This window comes from Xyrauchen texanus, chromosome 18, assembly GCF_025860055.1.
Source record: "Xyrauchen texanus isolate HMW12.3.18 chromosome 18, RBS_HiC_50CHRs, whole genome shotgun sequence".
Lineage (NCBI taxonomy): Eukaryota > Metazoa > Chordata > Actinopteri > Cypriniformes > Catostomidae > Xyrauchen > Xyrauchen texanus.
Genome location: NC_068293.1, coordinates 34,106,132 through 34,131,704, shown reverse-complemented (window position 1 = coordinate 34,131,704; position 25,573 = coordinate 34,106,132). Strand labels below are relative to the sequence as shown.

Below are 25,573 nucleotides of genomic sequence, written 5' to 3'. Positions count from 1 at the left end.
TAAATCAAAGCACTTTAGCATGACTACGATCAGTGCAAAATGCTGCGGCCAGACTTTTGACACAAACTAGGTCTTTTATTCTTATTACTTTAGTTTTAGCTTCTTTGCATTGGTTTCATTTTAGGGTTGATTTCAAGATTTTATTAATTACATTTAAGGCATTACATGGTTAGTTAGCAGAACTTTTAAGACCATATGAAACAGTTAGATCTTTTTGTCATGAACTGTTGACTGTTCCAAGGTCCAGATATAAAGGAAAAGATGATAGAGCTTTTGTAGTGAAGGCTCCACAATTATGGTACAGCTTGGCCTGGAACATTATATCTGCTGAATCGGTGTCTGTTTTTAGATCTTGTAAAATTGAATTTACTACTTAATAAAACACAAGGTAAAAACTAAAATTTACAAAGTGTATTTCTATTTTATGTTTTGCAAAGCACTTTGAGCTGAATTGCTAAAAGGTGCTATATAAATTTTGTTATTATTATTATTACTACGCTTGCAAATAGGATGCAATATTTGCATAATGTTAGTTGTGTGCTCTGAATAATTTTGACAATGGTTCTTGGAAATGTATGCCTTTATTTTGCATTGTGCTCATCAATGCATCAAAACTTTACATATGGCTGGGCACAAAAAAATAACAAATAAAATAAAAATAAAAATCAACAAAAGTGAAAGTGATTTCTTGGCATCATTGTGGTAGCTCCCACAATCCATGGACCTTTGGGATTAGACAAAGCAGAATTTCCTATAATAGAATAAATCAGTGAAACCACATGAAGGCCCCTGACCACTCATCTATTGATGGAAATGCCAATGCACAAATGAACCATGTCTCTACAGCAGTGGCAGGTAGTGAGACAAATCTGTACAAGTGTTCATTTAAATGTTGTTTTGGACCATTGCTTATCACGGATTAGATTGTACCCTTTCCCTTAATGGGAACGTTTTACATTTGGCTATGTGATATGAAATGTGATCCCTTAAAGGGATAGTTTACCCCCCCCCAAAAAAAACAATAATTCGGTCATCATTTACCCACCTTCATGTCTGACTTCCACTGAACACAAAAGAAAATGTTACGCAGCAGTGAGTGACAGCCTCAGTCACCATTATTGCATCTTTTTCCTTACAATGAAAGTGAATGATGACTGAGACTGTCAGTCCCTAACATTCTACTTTGCGTTCCACTGAAGAAAAAGTCATATGGGTTCAAAATAACATGAGGGTGAGTAAATGATATCAGAATTTTCAATAGTGACTAAACTATCCGTTAAAACTTTAAACCATCATCTTGCATATACTTGACATCTATGCCTTAGAGTTCCTTGGCTCATCATGTTTTATTCAGTACTTCTTGCCACAAATTTTGCAAGGCAATGTAAACAGAATAAAAGCTTCAATGATTTTTGTGTTCCATCTCCCAAAGACACATGTAAACATTTCATAATTTGGTGATGTGAATAGTGAACACCCATCAGAACTGCAATTACAATGTGCGTGAGCTCTCTTCAATTGTGTTTCGGCATCCCTGAGAAACTCATTTATAATGAAATGGACCAATTCTCTGAATTATACAACAAAAGTTCAGCTACAAGACCATTAAATATGTATAGTGCCTAGAGCAGGGGGTTTTCTACACAGTATTTCAGTTGCCACAGAGATAATGGTAAAGGTTTTGGTATCAGGAATAATGCCAACACCTGGTTTGGAGGCATCCAGCAAAACTGTTAAATAAGCATCATTCAAATATACCTTAAAGGAATAGTTCCACCAAAATTTTAATTCTGTTGTACTCACCATCATGTTCCAAGCACATATACATTTCTTCCTTCTGTGGCACACAAAAGTAGATTTTGAGCAAACTGTAGGGACTGACAGCCATAGTCACCATTCACTTTTATTGCACATTTTTCATACAATAATAGTGAATGGTGACTAAAGCTAACATTCTGCCTAACATCTTGTTTTTTATAAAGTATAGTTAACGATAACAGCATTTAAAATGTTTGAGTGGTCTATCACTTTGAATAAGCCATCTCCATCCAGCATAAATGGAGGTACTATGTCTGATGAGTTATGCTGTATGGTTCCCATTATCACTTATAGTTCCAATTCCAGGGCTTATAACACGGTGTCTTAATCATGTGCGATGCGACAAGTTTCCAGTGGCAAACAATTGGTTTGTACGCTCTGTATGGTAAAATGCTAGTTCGTTTGTGATTGTGTCACGTTGGGCTAAATAAAATCACAGCCAATCAGAACATTGGCATAAGACGTTTAATATGCATTTATGTGGAGAACGATTTTAGAACAATGAGATTTTACTATGGCCGTGCCGAACGATTGACAAAATGTCTTGTTGTTCGGTGCCGGTTGCAGCAGTTGAGGATAAAATCTCTGATTCAAACTACTTTTATGGCTTTATAGCATTGCATCTGTCTAGGACTAGGCATAAAGAGTGTTAAATGCGTATTAAATATCTAGAATGGTGTTGTAATTCAGGAATGGGAGGATACAGCAGAAGTCATAGACTATATTACCAGACTACACATACAAACCAGACAAGAATTTGGTGCATGATTTTCAACATACGTGGAACATTCATTTACAAAAGAACACAAAAGGAACCAGAATTGCAGTCGTCGTTTTTGGAAACATAAATATTTTGATCTAAAATGTTTTGTTTTTTTTGGCATTTTCCTGGTTTGTAATTTTATTCTGTCACAACCTAAAATGAAACATAAGACAAGGAAAAGAAAAACTACTTGCTTGAATACATGTTCTTGTATTTTCTCTGCTGTATTTTGGCCCTACTATTTGCCCATAATATTGTCAAAGATGCACTGCACGGTTTGGACAACACAGTTATCCAAATATTTAAGGCCACAAAGTTGAGCAACAACAACTTTCTCCAAAATAAAATACAAAAATATTTGCAGATACAACTGAACATATGATCCCTCCTCACTGGAAACGGAATGATGACAATGCATCCTGGCAATAACTGGCTTTCTCCACAAAGACCAGCCACCCAACACATGTACGGGCCCCTAGGGCATGAGGGCCCAGTATTGCATAGATTTCACATGTAGATTTCAGTAACTGAAGTCACAGTATTTGGACAATTTCACAAAACAAAAAAATATGCAAAGTCATAAATGGTCAGATGGTTGTACAGTGGTATTCCAAACATAAGGGCACAGCTGTATAAAAAAAAAAATAATAAAAATAGCCTTTTTAGCTGAGGTTTTCAAGTCAGTGCTGGGATGTTCCTGCCCAAGTCACAGTGCAATGATAGGCTCCTCCCACGTACAAGACCATACCCCCACAATTAGAGCTCCTCCTTCCGTTTGCCAACTTTCTCCTGGTCTCGGCCCCTGAGATTTCGCATGAAGCCTGTGAAACCAGCTTCCTGCAGGGTGTTAAGTGTATGCAATGAGAAATTACTTGCATAACAGTTCACCAATTATTTTTTTTTACAGTGGCACTAAAATGTATTTGGACACTTAAGGCACACTTAAAGGGGTTCACCCGAAAATGAAAATTCTCTCATCATTTACTCACCCTCATGCCAATCTAGATGTGTATGATTTCCTTTCCTCTGCAGAACACAAATGAAGATTTTTAAGAAGACTATTTCAGCTCTGTAGGTCCAAACAATGCAAGTGAATGGTGACCAGAACTCAGAAGGTTTAAAAAGGAAAAAGGCAGCATAAAAGTAATTCATATGACTCCAGTGGTTTAATCAATGTCTTCTGAAGCGATATAATAGGTGTGGGTGAGAAACAGATCAATATTTAATTCATTTTTATTTTTACTATCAATCTCTACATTTGACCAGCCCCAATCTATAGCTGGCTGAATGCGAAAGTGTAGATTTTCAGTAAAAATAACTTAAATATTGATCCGTATCTCACCTAAACCTATCATATCTCTTCTGAAGACATGGATTTAACCACTGGAGTTTTATGGATTACTTTTATGCTGCATTTATGTCCCTTTTGGACCTTCAAAGTTCTGGTCACCTTTGACTTACATTGTATTGCCCTACAGAGCTGAGATATTCTTCTAAAAATGTTTGTGTTCTGCTGAAGAGAGTCATACAAATCTGAGATAATATGAGGGGAACAAATTATGAGACCATTTTCATTTTTGGGTGAACTATCTCTTTAAACATCCATGAAAGTCATTGGATTACATAATACATCAAAGCCAGTGGTATTTGCAAACATGATGATAGACTTTTTCTAACTAATTTGCCTTAATTAATTACTTTTGAAATTAATGTTACACCCAACAGGTTGCAAAATATATTGTACTATATCTATGAAGTCAGTTCCCCTCAAGTTTACACAGGTGTCCAAACAGAGTAACTACAGGTGTTGTTCAGTAGGTTTGATGACCAGAAAGAGTCCAAATATATATTCTATATAAAAAAATATGTTTTGTTTGAAAAGTGTGCTTGTGCTATCTTTAAAATAAATGCAAGTGAATTCAATAAGTGTCCCAACAGGGCCACTGTTTTACATAGAGATACTTTTCATGAAATAACACTTACACCTCTTTCTCCATTATACTTCTCACTGAATTTGCCATAGTTGTAATAGTTGAATGTTGGGTAGCCTTCAACCCCTTCCTGTTTACACAACTCATGGTTCTGTCCCTTTGTGCAGTCGACTGCAACATATGCGATCTGAAATAAATGAAAGAATGATTCATTTGACATGAAACTCAGCTATTTCATAGACAAACAACCATTAAAAATACTGAGATAATACAGGTGGTAATTTGATATGTATGATGCAGTATGGTGCAGTCAGTTTGTATAAAAAAAAAAAAAAAACATCCCATATTCGTGCACCATGGTATTTAAATGGTACTTCAAAGAAAACCATTGTAAATGTCCAAAACATGGTAACAGGTACTTGTTTTGTTAAAGTGCCCATCCATCCCTGTCCATCTGGATGTGGTGAGGAATTATGCTTTCTGATCGTAACCATGTTGTTTATGCTCCTAAACTCCTATTAAGACAGCCAAGCTCTGGGGAAGATTTACTCTCCCAAGAGAAAGCTGTATATATATGAACGAATCAAGCACAGTACAACTCCTTTGAGATGTATTGTATAGTGTTGGATGAATAGAGCGATACTGCAAATCTCTATTGGGGTGGTTTACAGAGACTTAATACATTACTCAATAATCCACAAGACTGCATGGCAGTGTATTTGAATCTTCCTAATGACTATTGTCTTTTGTGTATAAAACTTCCTCTGATATGGCAAAAGAATCAAAAAGTGACAATGGCAATGTAACAGTTCGGGAAAGGACGATGCAGGAACCGGAGTAACAAACAACAACACTTTAATTGACACAAACGCTGAACTGAAAACATAATGACACATCATCGAACGCACACAGAGAAGCCACGTACGTCTCTCTCACTCTCCCTCTCTCTCTCTTTCTTTCTTCCTCCCTGGCATCTACAGCTCTTCCCTCATCTCTCTCATGCTGATTAGGCAACTCAGCACCAGGACGTGCATCCTCAGGACCCGGCTATACCCATACCGACCAGTCCTGTTACACTGAGCCAGGCAGTTTTAAGCACCAAAGTTTTTCTTTGCCCTTTTTGGAGTAAACTTTTTCATGTGTGAAAACATAACTTTGAAATCTAACAGCTTTGTCACCGATTGAGATGTTTCACTCGCTGCATCACTGTGTCCTGAATTTAGCCTGCTTTTTTTCTCTATGGTAAATGAAAAATGAGTAATACGTCGCTGTCGAGGGAGGCCATTGAAAGCAGGGAAGGACAGAGAGAGAGGGGAGAAAAAAACAAAAAGAAATCGCATACACCACAGCATAAAAACAAGAACAGAGATTTATATCATGCCTGATATTGCATGGTGGCAGTTAGGGAAACATAAACAAATGAACCATAAATGTCTCTTGGCGGATGGGATATTTCACTCATTTTGCTTTTAGTTCTGCTACAAAGAAGATGCTGTCAAGGTGTAACAATTGTATTTAAGCCCCGTTTACCTGTGTTCATTGCAGTATATCATTCAAAGATGAAAATGAATCGCCCTGTCTCCTCACGGCGAACGGTTTGACGGGATACTATCACATCAGTTCAGTCAAATTCTAGTTACAGGAATAAATCTAGTGAAATGATCATGTGGTATTCTCACTCTTGAGATATGAAATCAGAACTGACCCTATTTCACTTCAAATGTAAATTCCTAGTTTTAGTGTAATTCATTGGTGTGCGCTATTCCTAAAAAAAAAAAAAAGATGTTTGTCTTCATAATCTTTTATCTAAAATTAATAACTTGCTCCACTCTGAAACTACTTTCCTTTTCTGCTTATTTCCCTCATCTTACTTTTCAACCCCTTCAACCACCTGGCTTCTGCTATGTAACGAACACGTTCACACAGGAAATCGATATGCTGCTTTCAAAAATACATGTACCCTGAAATTTCCCACATTCTCCCGAATTACTGCCAAGCGGCATCCCCTATCAGACATTTTTGCATCAAACATGCATCAATTCAGATATTTTCCTGTGGTGTTACTGACAGCGCTTTGTGAGAGCAATCTCTGAGACATGGGTTCTGGTCCCTTGGAAACCAGAAATCAATTGTGTACACACCGCAACACGGGTTTGGGAACCAGGAAATAATCCCGTTCACATAAAGAATGGTAAGCATGATTCAGAGGTAAAATTTTTACTTCAAAATGACATATTTATCTCACTGACGGTTAGGTTTAGGATTGGCCGTATGGATAATAAAATATGATTCCTGTTGACTGGATTTCATTATTTACAACTAAAAGTACAGCTCGCTTTTGGCGCCACCCAGAGAATATTTCACCTCAACACTTCCAGCTTCGGCCACTCGGGGCAGTTTGAATTCTGGTAAGGACAGACCGACTTCAGCAGCAGAACTTTTGACCTTCTATTACCCAATTCACAATCTGATCAGTCTGATGCATCACCCACTTTACATGATTCAATCAGTCCCACTAAATGTTTCCCCCCCTCAAATATCCCTGATGTTGCTGATGTAGGCCTCTACAATTAATCAGAAGTGATCTTCAGAGATTACAGGGTTTCACTGGAGGTTGACATGAATCTGACTTGATTATTCAGTCTTCCACTACACTGAAAGGAGAAAATGGAAAGGAAAGAGATTGTTTATTCAAAGATTGCCGGCCAGATCTGGTATTGATCCTCATGTGTTGGTGGAATACCCTGTTGGCACTTGACTGATCTTTCTATAACCTCACCAATAAGTGGATGTAAGCAACACAAGAAGCATGGCCTGTGAGGATACTCTGGATCTTGTGCTTACAGAGGGTGGTTTATGAGATGGATGGGGTTAAAAAAGTAATTCACAAAGGCACCCTGGATCTTTCTCAGAGAGTAATTATCAACCTTACAGAGAAAGAGACCAAGTCGGTGCACAAATGAAATTAAACAGCCAGCAAGCTCATGCATATTGCAGAAGAGACGGAAATACTTATTTTTTCTTTGTATTTGGTGGTATTAAAATGATATTTCACTATTACTTAATTTAGTCACACTTTTGTTGCTAGGCAGAATTGTAGTCTCAGTCATCCTTCAATGTCATTGTATGAAAAAGCAGCAATGAATGTGAATGGTGACTGAATGGTGACTGACTAACTAAAAAAAAGAAAAGGTCATACGAGTTTGGAACAACATGAGGAGGACTAAACGATGACAGAATTTCAATTGTTGGGTGAACTAAGCCTTAAGAGGTAAACCTGATAAGAACAACTGAACCAATACATGGCTTCACAACATTAGCCATTGCATGTTTCACTATTGGGGCATCTTCCATGTCACTGATTCTTGAGATAAGGGACACAACAAGTTTTAAAATCGCAGTTTTTATTTTTTAACTCCCAGTTATTTGAAATGGATATAATTTATTTGTAGACAAAGGTCTCAGCTAAAGTACCATGTTAGGGAGCAGGTTTTTATAAAAACGTTTTTTTTTTTCTGAAAATGGGCATATATTCACTTCATAACTTACATCTTACTGTAATTTGTGACAGCTTTGTCAGACACACTAAAAAGCCATTTTAATTTGATCCATCCAACAACAGTGTAAAGTCTTTATCTAATAATGGTGTTCAGTAGGAGTTAAGTGATAAAATAATTTTTTTTTTCTGTTTTCACACTATTCTGAAAATTCTGTTGACAAAATGTAATATTTTTCCATCTTAACCATGTGCTGTACACTGGAGACATTTCATTTTTTTCCTCAGTTAAAGCTGCCTCTATAACCTAATCTAAAATGCCAAAATTATTCCACAATTCTCAACAGAAATTATCACAATGGGATGACGGTGTTGACATGTTGAGCGCAGAGATAACTATGTGTCCTACTGTTGCAGCCACCATGAGCAGGAAGTGGGAAATGGGTACTCAGAGTTTAGCTGACCATGACATTGTCTGATTTACTCAGGATACATTTTGTTTTACAAAATATCTGATGGAATTGACACAAAGTGAGGAAACAACTTTAATAGGCAGTTTTTTTTAATGGACAATATCATTTAAAGTTTACTTTATGTATTGTTTGATATCTTACAGATCCCTACCTTTCATTTGATATTTATATTTATGAATTTGTTGCATTTTTAAAAACTTTGTTTGGCAGTTTAACATTGTGACATCTTGAGGACAGGTTAAATTGCATGAGCTTCCAAGTATAGAGCATGAATTTAAAAAAACTCCAATGAAATTATTTAAAAATATATGTAATGAATGCCCTGATAATACACATTTTCTTTAGATTTAACTTTAAATTGTATTATTTAACTTTAATTTGTATTATTATGAATTTCTTTGACTTGTTTATGTAGGGCATGTTTTGGCCCCAATCTTAAAACTCACAACAAAATTGTTAATTATTGGGCAGAGGCAATGGAGTGCAAAGACGCTTTACATTAAGAATGAAAGAAATTTTGTTCTAAGCCCTGCACTGGTAGAAGGTCATTTACCATGTTTACTAATCCACCAAACAGAACAGAAATGAGCACTAATGAGAACAGAGGATCAACAGTGGAACCAGAGGGAGAATATTGTGAAACCAGGACCACAAACCTTTTTTTATGATCTAAACAAAGCATGATGTACTGTATATTCCTTGTTTGAGTGTGTCAGTCAAATCACTTTTTCTTTTTTTTTTTTTACATATCAAAACAGCAAGACCTGATTCTTACAAACTTGATCCAAATCATATTTGTGCATAGTTTGAAATGCAATTAAAATCAGATTATTTGGAAATCCAAACGATCAGAAAGAGTGTTTCATATTTGGGAAATAACGTTCTATACAAAGCCCAGTTGGTGCCTACAGAAGCCTGAACTCCATCATTTTCTAACCACTTAAGATATTATACATGTGGGTAAAATAGCTATGAATATGGATTAAAAATTTATGTTTTGAAGTGGCCGAACATTTGGAGAAACCAGCAGATGGAGCTTTTCGAACAGAACTTTCATTTTTCAGACAAGCAATAGCTGGTTTTAATAATATCTTTAAGGGCGTTAGCAAAATCCAGCAAAAAAAAAAAAAAAAAAAAGAAAAGGTCTCTGGCTCCATTCTGATCTTGGCAAGGTGATTTTCCAAATGCTGTTAATCTGTTTAAGCGATTATGCATGCATTTAAACCAAAGAGCTATTGGGAGAGTAAAGCAGGCTGACGTTGTGCCTGATGAATTTTAGACATTCGCAAACAACAATTCGACATCTCTGTTTTGCGGCTAGTGATAAATGCCTGCAGTTAAAGAAGACAAGTGCAAGTCAAGTGTTTTAACGGGGCCTCTGAGGATTCAAAAGAGAAACAGCTATTTTCAGAAGGTTATTTGGAACAGTGAAAGTTTCAGAGAAAGGTTAAAATTTATATTTGAGAGGGAGTGAAGGATGAACATGTTATTACTCTGGAAGAGAGATGTGTCAGAAGTACGGCGAGAAAAAGTAGAAACATCGGCACCCGTTAAAGTGAAAGCACAGTGCAAATTTAAAAGTTACACTGATGAAACAAATTGCCAAGGCAACATCATTTGCTACACGCTACTATATATAGACTCTGACTTAAGCTGACTTTCTCGATGAACAACTGCTTTACATGTCATTCAGAGGCAGCTCTACTTAAAAAGAAAAAAACAAGACAATTATCTAGAAATCCCCAGAGAAAAATAGATAGATTTGGAAAGTGGTAAAGGCTTGAATCAGACAACCAAAGCCAACATCAACAGAGAGCACAGAGACTGTGACAGTAAATATCTTGCAAATGTTCTGGAGGCGGAAAAAAAAATATTACAAGAACATCCTCAGTTCAACACAAGTTAAGCTCTATTGACAGCATTTGCGGCATAATGTTGATAACCACAAGAAATAATTTCGAGTCATCCCTTCCTTTTTTACAAACACCAAAAACGAGGTTACAGTGAGGCACTTACAATGGAAGTGAATGGAGCCAATTTTTGGAGGATTTAAAATGGCAGAAACGTGATGCTTTTTATTTTTATAAAAGAACTTACAAGAATAATTCTGTTTTAACTTGTGTATTATTTGAGCAGTAAAGTTGTTTAAACCATCGCTTTTATGTTCATTTTAAGGTTTTAGGCTTGAGAGCGTTGTGTCATCATGGAAACAATGTTGTAAAATGGATTAAATGTACACAGAAGAGGTAAGTAATTGTATTACACTAAAACAATGTGAATATGAATATTGATCACATCTTGGTTTTGTTGCTCTAATTTTGTTGAGTATTTTAACATTTACGGACTGGGCCCAATTCTCTTCTATTTTAAGATTTTTGCAGGTTTTTTTTAAAGAAAAAGTGTGATGAGTTAAAAATTGTTTTGTAGTAAACAACATTTTCCCACAGATGATGTAAATTAAGCTTAACTTATATTGAACCCAAAATATTGCTTTACATTCTGGTTTGTCTGAAAACTGTCTATATGAGCGATAGCTTCATTGTGCTTGAAAGAACCAGGAAGTCACAATTTGAGAATGTTTGTTTTCTAGAAAGACATCTCCATAATGGGCTTGGGCTTTACCTTGCGGTCCTCTTTAAATAGCTCGGCTGCTGTCGTGAGATGAGGGACAGCGTTCTTGCAATGAGGGCACCCTGGAGAAAACAGTAATATATGATTATTCATCAAGCTGTCTCACCTCATAATACCCACAACAAAATGCAAGAGTTGATATAATCACAGCATGCACAAATGGATAAATATCCATTGATATGGATCAGGTGGTAGAACGGGTTGGCGGTTCGATTCCTGACCCACATGACTCCACATGCCGAAGTGTCCTTGGGCAAGACACTGAACTCCAAGTTGCTCCCAATGTCAGGCTAGCGCCTTGCATGGCAGCTCTGCCGTCATTGGTGTGTGAGTGTGTGTGTGAATGGGTAAATGAGTCACGGTGTAAAGCGCTTTGAAAACTGCTAAGGTTAAAATAAGCGCTATATAAGTGCAGACCATTTAAAGCCAAATAGCAGGAAACAATGACTGAATTCTACAAAATACAAAGATATTTCTAACACAACAATACCTTTTGACAAACAACACACACATATCCCATCACTGCCAGTCAATAACAGGTTTAAAAGGCATGGGAAAGGACCAAATTAATCTAAACAGTGAGTCAAATGTCGCTTTATTCTTCTTATAGACAGACCAACTGGGTTTTTCTGAGGCAATGTATGACCATCAAACTCTGCAGAAGATGATGGCATCGGTGTCTTCAAAACTCCTAAATGTTTATTTGCAACATGTTCTTGCAAGGTGGTTTTGATACAATTCATTCTTATGAATTATGCAAGAAATCTGCTGATAAATGCTTGTAAAGACACGGCTTCCATCGAATAAACAGCTACCTAAAACTAAAAACCTGCCAAATGCTACACAACCGTTTCCTTTATTGCGCTAGTTTAGGTTGTCATGCAACCTTGTTTGCACACTGCGAGATTTTAAATTGAAGTAATGCCAGAAATTAATGATAGATAATGGCGCAGTCCTAATGAGCAGGGCAGCAAACAAAGGGATGTTTGTGTAAGGAACAAGGCTTCCAATTTAAGAAGCACAAGGATCATTATAAATAATGGAGCATAAAGTTGCGCACCCTCCTTTTGGCTCATGTTGCCATTATATGGCGAGTAGAAAGGCTGGGCAGACCTCCAGACTCGTGCAAGGTCAATGTGAATCTGTCATAGTGCCCAGTCAGATACTCTAATCAAGAACTCCAATTGTGTGTAAAAGAAGTTCTTAAAATAACAGCAAATAATCATTTTTCATTTTAAGAAAGAAGAAATTTTGTCTCAAGAGGATTTATCGGCTGGTGTGTCAAGCCCAACTCTGCGGCGCCGAATAATGTTTCCTCCAATTAATTTTAGTTCATGCCGAGCAAAACATTGCATTGATCAGATCCAATATTATAATCATTTATTTATTTTCACATTTATAAGATTAAATTATTTGCCTTTTCCTTGTATATTTTTGAGTCTGCCTTCTATGCCGTTTTCTGTCTGTGCGAAAGCAAGATCAAGGAACATTGCTGTCAAACAGTGAAGATGTTTAAAATCGCACTGGAGGTGTCTAGATTTGACACTGACATTAGGGATTGGTGGCTTATGAGAACTGAAGTCCTTAAGTCAGCTTGATACCCTCTGCTAAGAACATCTTGTTTCAGCTATTAAGCTCACTTTAGAGCAATACCACTATTATTAGGGTAGCTAGGTGTTAAATAAATCTTCAGCATGCAAAGACCCTGCTGTATAATTAACAAAGTTGCTTTTACAGTGGTGAGAGCTGCTCACTTTCCTGCTAATGTAATGGTGCCTTTCATCAGAAAGCATTATGGGAATGAGATAAAATAAAAAATTGTCAACAAAAATTCAGTTGTCGAATAGTCGTTTGATCTCATTTAACGTAACATGAGATCACATTAAACTGTAATGATGCCATGCGAGAGCAGCACTGCAGATCGCGCCTGACTGAGGAGAGGAAAGATTATACAGATCACAGTACAGATCTAAACCTTTCATACAGCTTCAGCTGATGTAGATCACAAAGTATGAGGGAATTATAAAAATTTAAAAAATTAAAAAATAAGTACATTCAGAAGCACTCTCGTTGTGGAATAAGCGGAGCTCTTTAAAGGAAACACCCCGGCGTTACATCTTAAATGCAGTTATATTTAATGTGTTACAGCTTTATTAATGTTCAATAATACAGAAGCAGATTAACTATATATAGCTATAAACTCTGAAACTGGCATTTCTCTGTGTGGTCAGTGCCTCTTCTATGAGTCACATGAAGTGTCCCAATCTGAGGGGGAGAGATTTAAACTGCACCCAGCTGAAGCACACTCTGTCATATGGACGCTCATCCCTCGAGCGCGGACGATTAATGCAGCTAGATTATAACGTGATGACTTGTGACTTATTGAATCATAATATATGTCACTGTGCATTTCTTCTCGTGAAGACAATTGGCAATAAGCAGCTTTATCAATAAGAGAGAGTTTGATTTTTAGTGAGTTAAAGATGGATTGAAGTGAACAGAAAGGTGAGAAAGGTAGTGTTCACCCCATTATACACTGCAACAATATACATTTATGATTTGATTTTGTTTTGGTTGTTTTCCAATATATATAAAATTAAACTCTTTAAAACAACCTACATTTAATTTAGCAGATTTTCTGAAAGTAGAAAAATAATAATATTAAAAATGCAAATATTTTAAAATATCAAAAAATCCTTTAAAAAAAAGCTGCATTCACCTGAAAAGTAACATATAAGATATTTAGACTTGCTTTTAGAGAATAGATCTTGAATATAAGTATATTTTGTCTTTACTGCACTCACAGAAATATAACCATGTCAAAACAATACACGAATATATACAAAATACACTTACTGTGTATTTAAGATACATTCACTTAAAGCAAGTCTAAATATCTTAAATGTTGCTTCTCAAGTGAATGTATTTAGTTTTTTTTTAGACAATTTTAAATGGAAAACAAGAGAAGAAAAACTTGATAACAATAGGATTTTTTTGTAGTGAATTTCTTTACTGAATTAAAGTTAATAAAAATAATTTTTTATTTTTCCCCATTAATTCAGTGAATGTCATTTAGAGGTATTTTTAAAAGATGATTTTGTCCTCTTTATTAGTTAGTAAGCACATTTAATCCAACCTTTTAAATCGGGCCACAAGCTGACTAATTGGTTAAGAGCTAATAATCCATCTTTGCAATAATCGGCAAATAGCGTTTTGAGAGAACGTGGCAGGCTTCACTTGTCTTCACAGTGTGATCACACAAATTCCCTCAAAAGGATCAGAACAGTAAGGCTTAGACAGGGAGAACAGAGTGTGATCAAATTACAGCTGAATGAGCATCCAGGGTAGCTCTACACCACTTGGATTCCCACACACAGACAATAATGGTGCTCTAGGAAGCAACACATTTTGATTTATTTCCCTGTAATTTTCTAGAAAGACTGAGAAATGACTGGATCCATCTGTTGAGACAGACAGTACAGCTGACGTATTGTCTAATAACAAACAGCTTACATGGAGCATAGAACATGACCAAGGCATGTTTCTTCTTTTTCAGAGATTCCCTGAAATCTTCAGCTCCCAAGTGGCTCACGCTGGACGGTATCTCCTCCCACGACTTCTCTGGAGGAGGTGGGGCCTGGGGACTGAAGGTGAGAGAGAAAAAGAGAGAGACTCACAGCGATTAAACACGTGATGCTGAGGTCCCCACAATTTAAGTTCACATTTAAACATTTCTGAATTTCATTGCATAATTAAAATATCCAACCAAGTGGCGTCTGGATTTTTCTCAGAACTAACTTCACTTTTTTGCAATTCATTTTCAACAACCAGTCATTTGAATGTTTCTATGAAGTCGGTTTTCCTTAAGATCACACAAATGTCCTTGAACAGTAACATACTGGATGTGTAGGTCATCACATTATATATGGACATGTTACACTGAACGAGTTGGCCAGAACATTTCCAAATACTTTGACTGCCTCAACTTAAACTTGTGTTTGTGAAATGTTTCGCAAAAAAAGTGTGTGCGCAATTTTCTTTAAAATTAATTGCAGCTCATTTTTACATTTTGTTATCGAATACCACAGCAAAAAATATGAAAATAAACAATCCTTTGTTTAAAAGGTAAATGTTAATATTTATATTAACAAATTAAAACAATGCAGCCTTCAAGGATTTCTCAAAACTACTGTAAATATTGTTGTTTGATTAACACAGCAAGACATAATGCACAGATCAAATAATTGGACAAACAATCAGTTTTTGTCCTGTCTGTTTCCTGCCGTTGAAGTGTTATTTCATGCATTAATCCCGCATTGCAGAAATACCATTTTGTTTTGCATTTTTTGGTGTCATTTTGCCACTTATTTAAAGAGACAGTAAAAAGACGACAGCAAAAGTTAGGGGCGAAGAGAGGGAAACGGGATTGATGATATAAAGACAACTCACGAAAACAAGGGTCAACATTATGAAGCACATGTGCACAATGAAAGACCACAGCCCAAACGGAAATTAAAGCAATAATTCTGTGAGTCCACTTTACCTTGTGCCAAAAATACCCCAACCCGAGGTAAAATCACTATAACGCACAGCCTCAAATGGCTTATTGCTTTTATCAAATCACAGCAATATAAAAAAAAAGATACCAATCTTCAGTAAATGTAAAGGTGCACTCAGAATATTTTTCAATATTTTTTTCAAATAATTAATGTTTCAAAGTTTAATATAATGTACATTCACTTAAGACACACTCCAGTCCAATCAGAATGAAAGAATACAGAAATGAGAAGCACAAACCAATTTTGACAAATTGTACAAATTGAGAAATATAAATAAATCCCAGGATTCAATAAATCCAGACACACCGACGGTTTGTCCTTGACAGACAGACAAACAAACAAACATCAGTATAGAGAAGACTGATAGAGAGCTAACTCACTTCTGCAGCCACTCGATGATCTTGTCTTTGCTGCGGAGCTGTGGAAGTGTGTACTTCTCTTCTCCCTTTTCAAAGTACTTCACTGTTGGGAATCCTGAGATTTTAAAGCGCTCTCCTATGGACTTGTGAATGGTGGTGTCCATTGCTGCCAATACACCTGGGCTCTGAATGCATACACATAAACATAAATGTAAGGCTCTGTTTACGTTCAGCATAAAATGTGTAATGTGTAGGCTCATCTCAAAACAACTTAAAATAACAGACCCAAGACTTTTTGTGGATCCAAGGCCAACTGTTATCAATGTGGCTGATTTACTGAGTAGAGATATAAATTTTTTGAGGATAAGATTGCATTTCTGAAATGTTAAATACCATCATAAGTTTGGACACACATGACTAAATTTATGTTTCTCATGATCTTAAAGGAATATTCTGGGTTCAAAGCTTAAATCGACTACACAATAAATAATTTTGAATTGACTTAGAACATTTAGAGTCAAGGTTACAGTGTGGTACTTAAAATGGAAGTAAATGAGGCCAATTTTATCAATTTACTTGAGCAGTAAAGTTGCTGTTTTTGCGGGATTATAGGGTTTCCAGCAAATACAGATTGGCCTCATTCACTTCCATTGCAAGTGCCTCACTGTAACCCAGATTTTTTACTTTATTTTAAGAAAAAGCGTAACAGATCAAAATGGATTTTTGTGGTAATCAATATTTTGCCACAAATGTTGTCGAATTAGTTCAACTTGTATTGAACCCAGAATATTCCTTAACCTCTAAAAGCTACTACTTAAATGCTTTAAAATTTAGTTTTGTAAGCAAATATAACTTGTCCCTGCATTTTAATTTGCTAAGAAATAAAATGACAATTTAGAATTTTAGAACTAAAATTGTATTTATTTATTTATTTTAAATGGATGAGTTAGAGCAAATAGTGAAGGAAAAGCAGCCAACAAGTGCCCAGCATTCCCTTAGATTGAATGTATCCTTCAACATGGTTTAAAAAGCATCGCAGGTGGACACCTCATGAAGTCAGTTAATCGTGTATTGTTCGGGAAACACCTATTTTTAGCATTCTGTTATGTGCCATTAGTGGTACATTAATCACACGTATCATCCTTTATAACAAAAATGCAGTCTGCAATACAGCAGCCAATATGTCTCTGGCCTTTTTTTCTATTTATTTTTTAAGAGATTATTGAGTAGAATAAACAGCTTGAAAAAAGCTGGATTTTCTTTTTAAATGGGACTTAATTTAAGTGGAAGTAAACCATAAAAAGGTCAGGAGCAGAGAAAACATCTGCAGGAGCAGGTAGGTGGCTGGGAACAGGAGGTGAAAATCAGTCCCGCACAGACGTCTAGTGCCTCGCCAATTAGAGATGCTCATTTTTAACCCAATCACTCTCCAAAAACTTTCTAGCAATTATGAAACTCATTAAGAGTTTCAAATGTCCCTGCACCGCTTAATTAAAACCTTGAGGCTGCATTAATTGGAGAACAAAACGAGTTGCCATTTTAATATTGATCGAGTACTATGTTTGAGAAGACCTCCTGCAGGTGGAGGAGATGAGATGTGTAATTATTAAACTCTCAGGAGAGGAGATCAGGGACGCAGACATAAAGTGTCTCTATGTCACATTCTAACTTCGTATTTAAAAAACGCTTTCTGTATATTCACAACCTAACTTAAACCTCTAATGCACGATTCCCACAACAGTGGAGAGATCTTTAAAGGCCATTTACCTACTCAGGGTGTGATGTTACATCCAAACCACATGGGTGATTACCTTTGACACTCATTCATAATTCTATATGACTGTCATCATTATATACCATTGTATAGTTTATGACAACACACACTGGCGGCCAGAAGTTTGGAATAGTTTCGGAAGGAAATTGTTACTTTAATTCACCAAAGTGGCATTCAACTGATCACAAAGTATAGTCAGGACAAAAAAAAAAAAAGAAGAAATTTGATCAAGTCTAGACAGGCCCCATTTCCAGCAGCCATCACTCCAACACCTTATCCTTGAGTAATCATGCTAAATTGCAAATTTGGTACTAGAAAGTAACATGCCATTATATCAAACACAGTTGAAAGCTATTTGATTCATTAAATGAAGCTTAACATTGTCTTTGTGTTTATTTTGAGTTGCCACAATATGCAATAGACTGGCATGTCTTAAGGTCAATATTAGGTCAAAAATGCCAAAACCTTTCTCTAGAAACTCACCAGTCAATCAATATTTTGAGGAATGAAGGCTATACAATGCTTGAAATTACTAAAAACTGATGATGTCATACAAAGGTGTACATACTACTGTCTTCAAAGGCAAAGGACAACTGGCTCTAACAAGGACAGAAAGAGATGTGGAAGGCCAGATGTACAACTAAACAAGAGGATAAGTACATCAGAGTCTCTAGTTTGAGAAATAGACGCCTCACACTTCCTCAGCTGACAGCTTCATTGAATTCTACCCGCTCAACAGCAGTTTCATTTACAACGAAAAACAAAAAGAAAAGGTTAAAGTTGGCAAGGAAACAGATATTGGACAACAGATTATTGGAAAAGACTGTTATGGATCTTAACCCCATTGAGATTTTGTGGGATCAGTTAGCTGTAAGGTGCGTAAGAAGTGCCTGACAAGACAGCCACATCTATGTCAAGTGCTACAGGAAGTGTGGGGTGAAATGTCACCTGAGTATCTGGACAAACTGACAGCTAGAATGCCACGGATCTGCAAAGCTGTCATTGCTGCACGTGATGAGAACTCTTTTTTTCAAATTGTAATAGTAATTTTTTACATTATTAATGTATATACATTGTGATCAGTTGAATGCCACTTTGGTGAATTAAAGTAACAATTTTTTCCATAAGAGCAAACTCTGCACATTATTACAAACATTTGACCGTCAATATAAATTTCAAGTTAGCACTACTCGAGCACCAAAATACCTCTAGAATATCTTTCTAAATCTTTTATTCCAGACTGTCCAGACAGCATGATCTTCGCTAACATACAAATTGCCATTTGCAATTTACAACTCGGGGGAGATTGGGAATGATTATATAAACATTAAAGGGATATTTCAATAAAACAATACAAATTCTGTCATCATTTACTATCCATCATGTTGTTCCAAACCTGTATAACTTTCTTCCAAACAACACAAAAGCAGATGTGAATGGTGACCAAGGCTAACATTCTGCCAAACATCCTCTTTTGAATTCCATGGAAGAAGAAAAAAAGTAGGTTTGGAACAACATGTGGGTGAGTAAATGATGACAATTTTCATTTATGGGTGAACTATCCCTTTAAAATATTTTTCCCTTTATGAATGAATAGTTCATGCATCAGATGGTAAAAGACATTCAATTAATCATTAAAGTTGTAGAGACAACATGCAGTCTGCATCTGCAAAGTATTTTGATTAAATGAAAGTGTAATTATTTGGCACAGCTGTGTTTTCACAATTATATAGCTGCAGAATGGATTGTCATTATGACCGTTTCCTCAGCTTACACTCAATTAATTCCCTCTATTTGTACACATCTGTCAGTGGGAAACCTTAAAGCTATGATGAGAATCTTGGTCATTATCCCAAACAAAAGATTTGTGTTCGAGTTTGTGGGCACCAACTCCTCAGGTGGTAAATAATCTATGAACAGACATCTATCACTGACCCTGTATCTGTGAGCCTATTAGAAGTGTATGTGTAAGAGTAAATCGACCAGCACTTCACAACCAATACACAAATGCATCTCATTAAAGTAATGCCACCACATTTCAAGGGCACAATTGAGACATAAGCATGGCCACTTGAATTTCTCCAGCATCCACTTACAAAATGTCACGTTCATAATGTCCTACATTTTTTTATGCACATTTTAATACCCTTTTCCCAACTCTCAGCAAGATGCAAATTGTAAATTCTTTAAAGAAAAATCTTGCCATGCAGGCCCCCCTCATTCAAATGTGTTGGGGCCGTGAGCAAACAGAATGAGAAAAATAAATGACTTCAGCTCTCTCAAGGGAGAAGGTGTGAGGACTAGAGGATGTATTAGATAATGCATAACGTGCTGTTTTTGAACTCTGGGAAGAGCATCACTCCAAGCGGCTCCAAGCTGAAGGCAACAGGGACAGCAGAGGAAAAGGGATGAGATAATTACTCCAACTATGAGGCTCTGGTGACTTTGTTGGCCTGCAGCTCTGGACCAGAGAGGAGAGCTAACACAGCGGACACACCCATAAAAGGAGAACCAAACCACTTATTCACACAACATGGTCAGAGTTTTTTGTGAATTGTATGGAAGAAGTCTCATATTGTAACTCTTCAGGGCCAAACACATAACATATCATTTAGAACTGGAAATATTGGATCATAAGTTGCAGTAGTGTCAAGCGTTATTTTCGGATTTGCCCCAGGGTGATTTTAAATTGTCTCGAGTGATGGACAATTACAATTTGCTTATTTTTATCAAGGCAATTCCACAGACATTTTACAAGGAATGCCTCAGAGTGACAATTTCACACTTGGAACCATTTCATTATGGTGAAGTGTGTATTATTTGTAAAAAAATACTTTCTCCTCTGCCAACGTAATATGCAGAGACAACTTTAATTATTTCATTGGCAGATTGATTTCCCCAAATAGTGTGAAAACTGTGGCTCTGTGGTGCCCTTAAAGTGTTCATGACATGTTTTTGTTTTTTTACTATTATTTTAATATGTTCCTTGAGGTTCACTTATAATTTCAGTAAAGGTTTTGCATATTTATTTGTAAAATGTGATAATTTTCCCCATCATTCTGAACCTCTTTCAGAAACACTCGGTTTTGGTACTACTTCTCCTTTAAAACTCGACAGTAAATGCCCACTGTTATGATCATCTATCTTCTCTTGACTGACCTGTTCTCCTCTAGCCATCTTTATGCTCACTGTTACTGGGTGGGACTATGGAAGTTATAAGGTAAAACTTTGTGTCTATTTTGCAATGTTTAAAACCCTTCTGCAGAATTACTCAGATTCCTCAGAATCAGTTCACAAAATGCCATCTGGGCCTGGATGTTAGATTTATGTGAAACACATCTAACATATGAAATATACAGTACGAGTATTATAAAATTCACATTTTTCAGAGTGAAGTAAGAGGGAACTCACATCTGGGTCTTCGTTGAGGATCTCCGCAGCTTCATCATACTCTGGCTTCATCTTCTTACAGTGGCCACACCCTGAGAACCATAGCAACAAAACAAGGAAGGTCAGGCATAGAAAATAATAATTTAAATAATTCAAAACATAAATACTTCAAATACTATAAGCAAATCCTGCTCGAAACACTGCTAATTTGTACGCTCACTCCAAGTTCAGTCAGTCAGTCAGTCCTGAAACTTGATAAACTTGATAGGCTGGGGATCATTAAATCTTTGCTGGTGATGGTCATACAATTTTTTTTTTATTAATGATTATCATATGATTTAATGATAAAGTATTAACTTTTCTATTTATTAAAAAAAAAAAATCTGGATTTTTCTCCCCTTTTCCCCCAATTTGGAATGTCCAACTCCCAATGTGCACTAGGTTCTCGTGGTGGCGTAGTGACTCGCCTCAATCCGGATGGCAGAGGACGAATCTCAGTTACCTCTCTTTCCTGCATCGGAAAGAGAGACATGACATTTCAGGCCATTCTTTAGATGGAAATATGTGATTGCAATTAAAGCTCACATTGATCGATCAGTTAGCTCAAATAGAAATAAAAAAAAAAAAAATGAATAAAGATTAGATCCAATTATTGCGATCAAGTGATTATGTACAGTGATGATTCCTGTAAACAGCTGTACTTTTTGATTTCCACTGGTCAGGGTGGTTGTTGTCAGCTGGTCAGACTCCAAGTCTAGCAGGTCTACCAGCTTAACAAGATGAACCCCAGCTTGGCCATGGTAGAAAACCAGTTAGACCAGCCAAACAAGCTTAATGAAGTTAAAACCAGCATACCACCTAAGGCTGGTTTAACTTGTTTTTTGGTATTATGTTTTAGATTGACACTGTATGAAAACAGTTTTTCAACTCAATATCCTGGTGTCGGTGACTAAAATAATCAGAAACAACATTCATCTGCGACAGCATGTAATGAGAAAGTGTCCAAAGAGTTTCTAATTCTACACTTGTTACATAATCAAAATGGCTGTTTCAGTAAAAATACGCCAGAGATAACTAAGCCAAGTGTAGATTCATTATGTATTTATTAGGGTGGCTTGACAAAGCCAACAATGTTATTCTAAAGACATGGTTTTAGTTTTTTTTTTTTTTAATCCCTACACCATGACTAAAATTTCTGACTGTAAGATGAAAGCTTTCAGTCTACATCCACCAAACTTCAAACACTGGATGCTATGACTTTGGCAACTGATCAGAATCATGGTTTTTCCACAGCAGACAAAAACTCCCCAAAATCCAATAGACTAACTTAAATAGAATGTTCAAATGGGCCAAGACCTTAAAATTTTTCAAAAATGCAAAATGTAAACAAGGCCTTTAATCTGCTTTAACAGGAGAACAGCAGTTACATAAATAATCAAACCAATCTGTCTGGCACCAACAATCATCTATGCAATTGCCTAATGAGCCAATCATTTGGTAGCAGTGCAGTGGATAAAAACATACAGATACAGGTTTGGAGCTTCAGTTAATATTCACATAAACCATCAGAATGGGGGAAAAAATTGTATCTCAATGATTTGGACCGTGGCATGATTGTTGGTGCCAGATGGGCTGGTTTGAGTATTTCTGTAACTGCTGATCTACTGGGATTTTCACACACAACAGTCTCGAATTTACTCCAAATGGTGCCAAAAACAAAAAAACATCCAGTGAGCAGCAGTTCTGTGGATGGAAATGCCTTGTTGATGAGAGAGGTCCACAGAGAATGGCCAGACTGGTTCAAACTGACAAAGTATATGGTATCTCAGATAACTGATCTGTACAATTGTGATTAGAAGAACATCATCTCAGAATGATATTCTGAGATGCAGGTTGGCACAGTTTTGGGACCTACACAAAATTAGGCAGGTGGTTTTAATGTAGCTGATCTGTGTAAAAACGCAAGTCCCAAGATACTGAAATACTACTGACACCCTTGTATCAACCAATCTGTGTAAGATAGATTCATTTGAGAATAAAATTGACAAAAAAACATCAAACAGCGCACATTGTATGATACAAGTGCAGTTCATATAAGATAAACAGATGGACAAAATGTTCTCAGTGTTTCTTGAAAAGTTTCTTTGCTGCTTTAGAAAATCCATTTGTAACTTTGTCTGCTCTTACAAATAGTACAGTGATCGTCATACCATGGCATTGATTTATTATTACAATTTCAAGTACCATGGTATTTACATAAAAACTTCAAAGAATACCACAGCTCTATCATGGTGCATGACCAAATAACATGGAGTTAGCATGGCAAGGGGCCGTTCACACAATAGCTCTTGCATTTAGTCAACGCTATTTTTTTTACCTTCATACATTTTCACCAGATGGACAATTTCAGACGCAACGGAGCGTTCCGTGCCATGTTAAGTCAGAATTAGTTATAGATCAGTGGATCAGTCATTATAAAATAATGGACCAATCAGATGAATGTAGGGGCGGATAAGCACCTTTAGTTTGATTGTGTACTGTACATTAGCAATGGTATGTAGGACTTAAAAACATACCCTTCTGTCAATTCCGCTATGATCCATCTAGCTGTGTTTAAGGCAAAAACATCCAGTGTGAACAGTCTGCTACCATGTTCCAAAACACCAAGGTGATCTAGTGACTGTGATTTTGCCAAGGATGATGTGTTCTTGGGTCCTTTGTTGGTTCTAGAATAAAATTCCTCTCAAACAAACCTAGGCCTAACCTAATCATTAACTACCCCGAAAATCAGAGGTACATTTGTGTTGTTCAAGTTCCAACCCAAGCTTTAAGCCTTCTGTACATAGGCGTAGAAATTGCATCTCCAATATTTGTCCTTGTTTTACTACGATCTCTGATCAAGTTTGTTTGCTGGCTACCATGGCAGCAGTCTTGTTTGCCTGCAAACTTGTTCAAATCTGGCACAGGCACAGGCCAAAACATAAACAGAAATTCCGGCCTGTAATGGACACTTCAAAGTAGAATATTCTGGCTGTAGCATTGTTATTGGAGAAGCCAGTAGTTCAACTTAGCATGTTTCCTAATTCTCTAATGACATATTATGGTAATTTTATGATTTAGTCCAGTAAAAATATTACATATAGCACCTTATACCTTAACCCAAATTCTAAAATCTGATCGGTTAATAGGAATGTTGTTCCAGGACCAACAAAGATGTTCATCCTTGAACATGTCCTACATGTGTTGTGTTGCTGCTACTCACAGGGAGCATAGAACATGACCAGGACTGAAGGATGCTCCTCCAGGAAGGTATCAAAGGACTCATCCGTCAGATGGAAGACGGCTGAGTCTGACTCTGACCAGGGCACCTCTGGAGTTTTAGGCTGTGGAGGCTGGGGACTGCCACAACATATTAAAACTTCTCCATTAGTCTTTACATCTTTGTTGTCTTAGAATTTCATGCACAGTCTGAAACAGCTTCAGTATATGACTCAAAGCTTTCCAATGGCTAAAGCAAGATACCAAAGCTTCGAGTTGGACAATGCCCGTTCATATTCACACCACTGGTTTCAGCTCACTGCATCTGGTGGAGAACGGTCACACCCGTATGAGTGAAGAGAGCTGCTTTGAGCCAGAGAAAAAAATGGGCTCAAACTCAGACTGCAGGCCCATGAACAGCCCACAATTTGTTCATAGACAGTCTGACGTATAATGCACACAAAAATGGCTGCATGAATTGGCCAGTTACAATCTGATTGGCTTGAAATTTCCAGAAGCCAGGAGGCATAATATTTTACCAGTCCACCAAGAAACAAAGTCATTTTTATGAAGTAACGTGCAGCTAAATTTGAAGATGAAAAAAAAAAAAAAAACTGGATTTGCCAACGTTTGCAATTAGTGGCATCAAATCTTTGATAGAAAGCAGAAGCATACATTCCACTTTCTGAGCTATGTACAGTGTGAGAAATAATCCATACTTTTTACTTTTGGACAGATTAATTTTTATCCAAAAATCTGTAAACATTTGTTTACAGCCATTTGCAGATTGAAATTGCCTCCATAATATTTGAGTTTATTCCACACTGGTCTCTTATCAATTTAAGATTTACCATTTTTCTAAATGGTACATAAAAGTAAAAACACAAAATGTGATTTGTCTCTTTACAAGATGGTCAAAAAAATCTCTTCCTGTCAACTAGACCAGGCTTTATGCCTGTAGTAAAACTACCAACAATCAAATATATTGTCAAAGTTATTAATTCAAAACCTTATCAATACAAATATTACCAAGTACATTGCAAGGCTTGGTACATAACTATAACATTTTATTTTGGTCTAAACAACAATCAACTGTTGTTCTGCCCCAGACTTTTAAAATA

At 36.5% G+C, this 25,573-nt stretch overlaps 1 protein-coding gene across 1 annotated transcript in view; it reads right to left on the bottom strand.

The window, feature by feature from the left end:
- Positions 1-569: 569 nt before the first annotated feature.
- The window catches only part of LOC127658541 (protein disulfide-isomerase A5-like), a 59,601-nt gene continuing 34,597 nt past the window's right edge, over positions 570-25,573 (bottom strand). The window contains exons 11-17 of the mRNA XM_052147883.1: positions 24,457-24,593; positions 21,216-21,286; positions 16,052-16,215; positions 14,626-14,756; positions 11,104-11,174; positions 4,565-4,699; positions 570-3,418 (exon numbers count right to left, since the gene is read on the bottom strand). Of these exons, the coding sequence (XP_052003843.1) occupies positions 3,338-3,418; positions 4,565-4,699; positions 11,104-11,174; positions 14,626-14,756; positions 16,052-16,215; positions 21,216-21,286; positions 24,457-24,593 (790 nt within the window). The 3' untranslated portion in view covers positions 570-3,337. The remainder of the gene's footprint in view (positions 3,419-4,564; positions 4,700-11,103; positions 11,175-14,625; positions 14,757-16,051; positions 16,216-21,215; positions 21,287-24,456; positions 24,594-25,573) is intronic.